Here is an 8,962-nt window from a genome sequence, read left to right on the forward strand (position 1 = left end):
TATAGTTGAATAAAGAAAAAATTATACGTGACTATATTTTTGGTCTTCCTGATATTTCTCTTCGAAAAATATTTGTGGGCGAATCAAGTAATTGTTCTCAAACTTCAACATTGTATGCTGACAGCTCACTACACCAGGCTTGCATCCTTTTTATTTTAATAAAATCATAGCGAGGGATCATTTAAAGAAAACAAGTCAAATCAATATGTATCATAAAAGACTAAAAGTATAATTTTATTGATGTTTTATTATACAGATCCATAAATGATAGCTGCTAAGAGCTTTATTTCATCACTAAGCTTTATTGTCGATGCATCACATATAGGTGAATACAAGAACCACAACTTCTTAAGCAAATGGCCTTTGGTTGTAGCAGTCCAAATTAGGGCCATAGCCAACTCCAAGTAAGTCACAGTATCTCTTGTAGAAGCCAATCCTATCTTCCACTTGTGGGTTGGAACCTTTACCACATTCAATTCCACCATTAATGATGTTGGTAACAACACCGTAGCCGGGTAACCGACCGGCAGTCGAGTCTGCAGCCGAGGGTCTCCATCTCCCACTGATTGCATCGTGGCACGAGGGCTTTGGCGTTTGTGGTGTCATCCAAAACCATAATGCAGTTTTGAATGAAATGGTTGGGTCATTTGCTACTGCGTCTGGGTTATTTAGTAGATCAGACCCTATGGCTTTTCCTGCTGGACCATAGTTGTAATTGCTGCAATCCAAGATTCAAGAAAGTATTAAGATGTGCCCATTATTTTGAGTACAGTGTCATCAGTATTGCTTAAATACTTTCAGCTAAGCGATGCTAAAAATATTTACAGAATATTTGATAAGCAGTATTGAACAACACCATCAAGATTTTGTCGAGTGGTTGTCTAGTACTTCATGATAAACATGTTTGAAATTTTACACAATATTACTTACTAGGAAATTTGAATGGGGCCTCGACCGAAGTACTTTTTACCAGGAGCGCATGGCCACTGCTGGTTTGCAACGCAATAATCCGGTGGATTCCCTTCTTCTTGCTTGTGGCAATATCCCCACGCATATGGACCATCAGGAGCAGAAGACCATCCTCCTGTGTAATTCCACCAACAAATTTATTAAGCTTTTCTCGTAAAAAAAAAAAATCTCGTTTCGAACACGAAGGGTACGTTCGTTACAATATTTAGAAATGACTTGATATGTTTAGTCCACCTACAAAACATGCAAAACGTGTATATGAAATTAAATGCATATGCAGGATTTAAATGTGACCTGTTGTCTCATGCGAAGTTTGAGCCAAGAAGGCAGCAACTTCTCGTTTTCGAGTATCGGTATCGCCAGTGGTTCCGAAAGCTCCAAAGGAGTTGGCCGCAGCTATGAAAGCTTCATAAGTGTAAAATCCATTTGCAGGGCAATTTTTATCATTTCGATGCTTCAACATTTGATCAAAAATGGATTTGCTTATAATTGAACCCACCCCTCCTTGAGCCAATGCACCCATGAGGGATGATAGACACAACAAAACCAATACAAAAGTCTTCATTTTACTTTATAATAATTTTTCAAGTTGTGGGATTAAGTGTAGAGGAATTTGGGGTTTATATAAGGGAGAGGGATAGACTTTTCCACAGAAAATGATAATCTTTTTAATAAAAATCAAGGCTGCTACCACAATTTTGTGATAAGTGTAACACAATGAGCACATATAAGTCAGAGCCCTACACGTATTCTATAGTTGATATTGGCCACTGTCTGAGACAACTTAGTCATTCAAGTGAACGTACTTTTACCTAATTATTTTAAGGGATAATTGCAGCAGAAGTCCCAATTCTTTACAACACAAGCAAACTTTCCCCAAATCTTTGATTTATTGCAACCATCACCCCTAACCTTTTCAAACATTGCATATGGGGCCCTTTTGAATGATTTTCATCCAAAATTCTGTTAATTGACCAAAAAATTAATTTTGACCATATTTTAATAGTTTTTAAAAGAGCAGAATGGTAACTTCACATTAAAATCAAAATTAAAAAAAGGAAAAAAATTATATTGGTCTTCTCCACCACCCCACCCGACCCACCACAAATCCATCCCCTTTAACATAGACAGGCACACTATCCACAGGCAGATGATTTCACATAGACAGACAAATTCTTGCCAAGAATCCATATCGGAAATGGCCTGAGAACAACCCCTATGTTCACAAGCCAATCCCCTTCTTCATTAAAAACAAGATACATCAACTGTCTGAGCCAAAAAAATATACCAATCAATACATTTTCAATTTTCAAACCCTGATTCCATGGATCTACAAAAAAATTCTTCAACCCAAAGCATACCAATTAGTATTTAATCGCTCAGGAACATCAATCATCCACTCAGGAAGCATAAGCTGCTTTGTGAACCATTGGCAAGCTTCGACCCCTTTTCAGTCTCGATGCCTGTCTAACATCGTCTATGTCTCTTAAATCTCAATGCTGTTCTTGGGATTCGATTTTCAATTTGGGTTTGAGTTCCGATTTAGGTTGGAGTTGGAGGTCGGGCTATGCTGGTTCATATTAAGCAGGTTGAAGGGTGAGAACAATGGTGGCTAAACAGCGTGCTTGGTGTTGAGCGTCGCGACGGTTCTGGGCCTACCATTGTAAGGAGATTTCTCGGCGCCTTTACTGGTTTGAGATAGCTGGCCGTTTGAATGGACGGCGGAGTTCTTGCGTCGCCATCGATTTAAGCAACGGGTGGGGTGGGATGGGGTGGGGGTGGAGAAGAAGACCAATATAAATTTTTTCCCTTCTTTTAATTTTGATTTTAATGTGAAGTTATCATTCTGTCCTTTTAAAAACTATTAAAATGTGGTCAAAATCAATTTTTTGGTCAACTAACGAAATTTTGGATAAAAATCGTCTAAAGGGGCAGCATATGCAACGTTTGGAAATATTAGGGGTGACGGTTACAACAAATCAAAAGTTTGGAAAAAGTCTGCTAGTATTGTAAAGATTTGGGGCTTCTACTGCAATTATCCCTTATTTTAATGTGCTTGTTAGTTATTTTAGAATAGAAGTTATTTTCAACTTTATCAACAAAAACTTCTTTATTTCAAAACGAGTTTTTTTTATTCATATGCAAACTTATATGTATTTAATTAAAGATTATCCAAATATGATGCATGACAAAGAGGAGCATGATGAGGTATCGTAGAACAAATTTTTTTTCCCTTGTAAACTCTCAGCCTTATAAGTTTTAATTTCTTCCTCCAAACTTCTATATTCCATATTTTGGTGGTTTGAATTTTCAGAAAATGAACTAGACTAAACAATTGTTATATAAGTACTTTTTCTATGATGTTTGGCAGGAATAACGCCGTAGAAAATGGGGATTTGAAAAGGTTAGGAATGGATTTGGAAATAATGGTCTCGTCAATATCATTAATTTATTGGTTTATTCATATATAATATAAAAGGGTTCGAAGGGCTAAGTTATTAATTCGTAATCATATTGTACATCCAAACATTTTTAGTATAGCTTTAATGTTATTTAAGAACTAATCTTTTTTGAATATAGTGATATGAGGTAAATTTTTAAACGCAATAATTATGTTACATTATCGATGGACAAAAGTATCAAATAAGAATCGAAAAAAAAGTGTTTCACTATTAGTGCTAACAAAAAGTTGATTATGAATTAAGTCCAATTCTCGATTTGTAATTATTTCGCGCGGGTTAGTCGCTAACAATTAAAAGGGATCAGACGATTGTATAAGGGACAAACCTCTTGAGACAAAGTCCCAAAAAGGAGTGTTCTTTTATTGGCGATGACTTTACAATTGGAAATGAAAGACAATGTGCCTCAAAGGGGCGCAAGCACACGAGTTACTGAAAGAAAAATGTTTAAGTCTAAAAATTAAAGAAATGAAAGTTACATGTTCTCTGTTTGAGAGTTTTGGATTCGCTCCTTTTCTTTTATGTCATTTCTCCCTTTTATACTTCATGGACGATCTCTTTGTGATCAACCGCTCTAAAAACTGCTTGATCGTCCTATAACTGCCCACTTTCTTCGTAATGGCCAACTTGTCATAAAAACTGCCTTTTTTAACTGCTGCCATTACTCCTCTTCGTTCAACCGCTTTCGATTGAGTTCCTTGAATCGTGGAACGTGATAGGGCTGCTTCGATAACTGCCTTAATGATTGCACTTCTTGATAACCACGACGCTTTATGTTGTTAAGACGTTGGGCGACTTGAAGGTTTGGGCGAGAATAGAGTAACAGTTCTGGGCGACTGTATGACACTCCATTCGCTCAAATTCTGGGCGACTTGCAAACTTGGGCGATGGCGTTATCGCGTTCTTGGGCCTCCTTATTTGAGCCTTCATCTTGATTTGTTCGATTGGGCTTCGTTCTTTGGGCTGTCTGATTTGGGGATCTTCCAATTGGGCTTCACTCCTTGGGCTGCTCGATTTGGGCTGAATTTTTATGTGTCAACAATTATCCCCCAATATGGCAGAATAATTATTAAATTTTGCCATATTCACTTTGTGTTTCAAGTAATATTCGAAATTCCCAAGAATTTCAATCATTGTTTTCTTCTATAACTTGAAAAAGTGCGTCGTTTTGCAAACCCTTATAAACCTCAAACACGCCATTTTACTGCCATCAAATCACGCCTCATATTTTTTGCGTCTCTTTCACGATTCACTGTTCACCTTTTACTTCTCTGCTACGTAACCCTGAAAAGCTTCATTCCTTCTCAAATGGCTGCTTCACAATCTCAGGCTAGCGATTCCTTCAGTTTTGATGACTTTCAAAGACTTCTGAGTCACCCATACATAACCCCAAGTTTTCTCGCACCCGCCGATGTTGGACGCAATGAGTTCTACTTGGGTCCTTTCTTCAACAATGCAGAGGCAGTTGAACAGGTGGCGGTGGGTCAGCTGTTTCCTTGCACTCAGGGTCCTCCATTCCTGAACTCTCTACCGTTGGGGCCACTTCGTGAAAGAGGTATTCGCACTTGGCCTAAATCTGATGTAGCTTTTCGTAGGTGGCATGCTTGTCTTGTGGGTTATGGTCCTACTAAGGCACTTTTTGATAGCGCTAGAATTTCTGATTTGTTAGAAGTCTCTATTCGCCCCATAATTTTGATTAAGCACTCTTTTCGATTGCTTTGAGTTTTTGGTCCCCTTAGTATCTTAGCCCCATGTCTATTACATTAAGGGATGTTGGGGCCCTGGTGAATTTACTACCTTTGGGCGATACCATTTTTCCAGGTATCTTAGTTTCTAGTGGCGCCCCAAAATTTGGTAAAAACTATACCGACTCTTATTCAAGCCTGCAGACCCTCCACAATCATTCGAGTGCTGAGCCTAGCCATACTGAGCGAGTGGCCTTCTTTTTAGTTTGGCTTTGTAAATATATTTTGTGCGTTCCAAGTATAAAGCCCTCTCTGAGTTATTTACCTATAGCGCACAAATTAGCGCGTGGCAGGCCTTTGAATTTGTGTTCTTTGTTTTTTGCTGCCCTTTATAGAGGCATGGCCTCTCTCCAAGCTCAATTGAAGAATGGCGCATCTCCTACTGGCAGTGGACCTCTTTGGTTTACTTAACTGTGGTTGAGATCCTATTTTCCATCGCTTGGTACTCCATCCATTTCTCGCCCTTCTGCTAGCTGTTACGGGCTAGCCATGGAGCCCATAACTCCTGTAAATATGTCCAGAAGGGACATTTTTTCATTCTTTTATTCTTTGGATTCAATCTCTTCCTTTTTTCCTTTTCCTCCTTTTTTGACTCCAAACTATGTACATCCCTCTTCCACCAAAGATAGCACGAGCACCTCCCTGCTCATTTGGATTCAATTTTTAACCGGGAGGGAGCTATTTCATGATATTCTAACTGGGACTAATGCCAAGGCAGGGGTAGAGATTTATGCTCCCCAATTTTTTGCTCGCCAGCTTGGTTTTGGCCAAACTTGGCCTGTTCCTCCTTGCTATTCAAAAAACTTAGTTGACCGTTTTCATACCATTACTAAAGCGGAGGCAGGGGCTATAGATGCTCGTAATCTCCTTTTAACCAGTCATTTTTCATTGGCCCCTTTCAATTCTAGCCACGTCATTCACCCTCTTTTTGAATAACTCTGGCCATCAGTGAAGCGCAGATTATTTGCGACTGATGCCAATCGTGCCTTTCATTCATTAGACCAACCGAGTATTTATTCTCCTCCTCCTGTTTTGGTCACTCCTTTGTCTGTTCGGAGCCCCTCTTCTTCTCGTCGCACTAAACAATCTGCTCGTCCATCTTCTTCCCTCCCTGCAAGCCTACTACGGCCAAGAGTGCTCCAAGTCGCAAACGGCCAGCCTCAGCATCTCCCATTCTGGAGGATGATGTTGATGATGATGATGATGATGATGATGCCCTTCTTATCGTCAGGAGGACGGTAATTAAATTGGTTTACTTACAAGTATACTTTTCCACATTTGAAACTTTTATGTGTGCTGATGATCTTTTGGATTTCTCAGAAAAGCTCAGTCTCTCCTTTAAAGGCTTTGACATCGACAACTCCAGCTCCATCATCTTCTGCTGAGGCTACTTCATCCAAACCGGTTGATGAGGGGGCTACGCTAAAAGAGACATCTTCAGTCCCAGAATCCTCATCACAACCCATGGATGAGCCACCTTCTTCCCAGGGCATCAACCCCCCAAACATCGAAGCAGAAGGTAATTCAGTTTTTTGATGTCTTACCTTTGCTCGCGCTATTGGTTTCTGATTCGTTGCTCTTGAGTTTTGTAGATACTCCTATGAGCTCGCCCGTTATGGCAACGTCTTCTCACTCAGACAAGGGGAAGTCCTCACGAATGGAGGAGTCGTTGGTGGCAGACTTGGTTGAGGGCATTCCATCTTCTACGATCGTTGATGAGGTAGTCTTTGCTTTACTTCTATTTCTATTCTGTTCGTTATAGTGAGCATCTTTAATATTGGCAATTTCCTTTGCAGGATGCTGACAGGATTGTGCGTTCTATCCAAGATTTGTTCGCTTCCTGGGGGCAAGTTCAGATGTCTCGCCCTGCTCCATCTAATCGTCCTGCTGCTTCTTCAGAGGAAGACTTGAAGTTCCTGAAAGAATTGATATTTGAGTACGTATCCTTCATGGATATGGATATTGGAAGGGCTAGTGCTGCCAGGCACAAGGATGAACTTGAGCAATTGAGTGCGAAGTTGGAGCAAGCACTGACGCTTCCGTCCCTCAATCTTTCTGTCGATTTTAAAGCGACGTTGAAGGTTATCCACTCCGAGGTCCTTTCTATGCTGGCCAAGAATGCTGAACTAAAGGCCAAGTGTACTCAATATCTTCGAGCCGTAGCTGAGAAAGAGTCTTTGCGTATGGAGATTAACAAGGCTGAGGACGAGTTGAAAGAAATTTCTTCCAAAGTCATGATTGAAGACTCTTTGATGTTTAACTTGGCTGCTCAAATGAGGGAACTTCAAGCTAAAATAGACGACTGCAGGGCGAGGATGGCTGCTAAAAAGCGCAACGCCTCCCAGGGAATTGAGCGAACTAAGTCCTTGATCGAGCAGTACAAGAAGTTGGAAGTTGATGATGATGACGTCGCGGCTGAATTGAACATCACTTCCTCTCGACAGAACGAGGATTGGGAAAAACTTAGGGAACGAATTCGTTCCATATGGGATAGACTGTAATTAAGACATACGATGTCTTTTTTCTTTTGTAATTCGATTTTTCCCTTTGTAACTTTGTTCATCATTAATGAACATTTACTTCTTGTGCATTTATTTAACGTTTATTTTTTAGTCATCAATTCTTTAAGCACTTAACTGCTTTGCACTAAGAATCTTGTCCATTTCCTTTTGATATTTCCACCACTTTTCCCAAGACTTTGGGCTATTTAATTCCGTTTATTAGACAGAAATGTGATTGTTCATATTCTGTCTCTTCATCTTCACCCCCCATAAATGCTTCGTATTTTTCATCTTCTATCTTCATTTCTTCATTTTCTTCTTCGAAACCAATTTGCTGCCATTTCTTGGCATTCTGACAATCCATCTGATCCAAAAATGGACTGTTTAGTCCGCCCACCTTACTATTTACCTTGATGTCACCTTTGATATGGGAAGTATAGGAAATATTTTCTGGCCAGCAGCGAAGTTCTTTCCTGCAAAATTCTTCCCATCGTCTCTTTGTTCTTCACAAGGAGTCAATGATGGAAGGCAATTTTTGGGCTGCTTGTGGGCCACTTTGCTTGCTGAGAGTGCTTCTCAGCTTGCCTGCTGAGAGTGCTTCTCAGCCTCTGTGCTCGCCATTGCAGCGATGCATTTAGGAAGGTGGTGAGACCAGTACACCCTCTTACTCGGCAATCCCACCATTGCAGCGATGCATTTAGGAAGGCGGTGTGAAGCTTACTCAACGATCAACCGGGAGATCATCTTACTTTAGTTGTATTTTGTAGCACATCCATTATTTGTATCTTTTGTATTCTCGTAATGAACGTTTGATAATAAAGAACTTTATTCGAACGTCTTTCGCTCTGACCTTATTATCTTTTGATCATTCAAAATGTTTGGTTATGTTTTTATCTGTTCACATTCCCATAAAGAAGGAACATATTTTTTCAAATATTTGTCGTTAATGAATCTTACGCGCTTGGTGCCGTCTAAATCTTCCAAGTGGTACGCCCCATTGGGCAACACACTGTTTATTTTGTATGGTCCTTCCCAATTGGACGACCACTTCCCATACTTTGGATCTTTGCTATCCAAAGGGAGTATCGTCTTCCAAACTAGTTCACCCAGGCTGAACGACTTGGCTATAACTTTCTTATTATAAAATTTAGTCATTCTTTGCTTTTGTAACTTAAAGTCCATTCAAGACTCCTTAATTATTCTTTTGCCAATTACTGGCGCTTCCAGGTCCACTATATTTGGCCTCATCTGTTTGAACATCTCAGTGAGTACGTCCACTGAGAATGGT

General features: G+C 39.9%; 1 protein-coding gene across 1 annotated transcript; it reads right to left on the bottom strand.

Moving 5' to 3' along the window:
- Positions 1-215: 215 nt before the first annotated feature.
- On the bottom strand, positions 216-1,569 carry LOC111403475 (basic endochitinase-like). The gene is made up of 3 exons (XM_023031992.1): positions 1,264-1,569; positions 931-1,084; positions 216-718 (listed from the first exon to the last, which is right to left on the bottom strand). Exons 1-3 carry the CDS (start codon positions 1,532-1,534, stop codon positions 349-351), a joined length of 795 nt encoding a protein of 264 aa, XP_022887760.1. The 5' UTR covers positions 1,535-1,569; the 3' UTR covers positions 216-348.
- Positions 1,570-8,962: the final 7,393 nt, after the last annotated feature.

This window comes from Olea europaea, chromosome 11 (assembly GCF_002742605.1).
Source record: "Olea europaea var. sylvestris chromosome 11, O_europaea_v1, whole genome shotgun sequence".
Lineage (NCBI taxonomy): Eukaryota > Viridiplantae > Streptophyta > Magnoliopsida > Lamiales > Oleaceae > Olea > Olea europaea.

Excerpts from the sequence above, each read along its gene's own strand:
- LOC111403475 (XM_023031992.1), bottom strand. The coding sequence starts at position 1,534 with ATGAAGACTTTTGTATTGGTTTTGTTGTGTCTATCATCCCTCATGGGT. Across the intron at positions 1,085-1,263 it reads AACTTCGCATGAGACAACAG|GAGGATGGTCTTCTGCTCCT; the intron begins GTCACATTTAAA and ends GGAATTACACAG. Across the intron at positions 719-930 it reads GGCCCCATTCAAATTTCCTA|CAATTACAACTATGGTCCAG; the intron begins GTAAGTAATATT and ends CTTGGATTGCAG.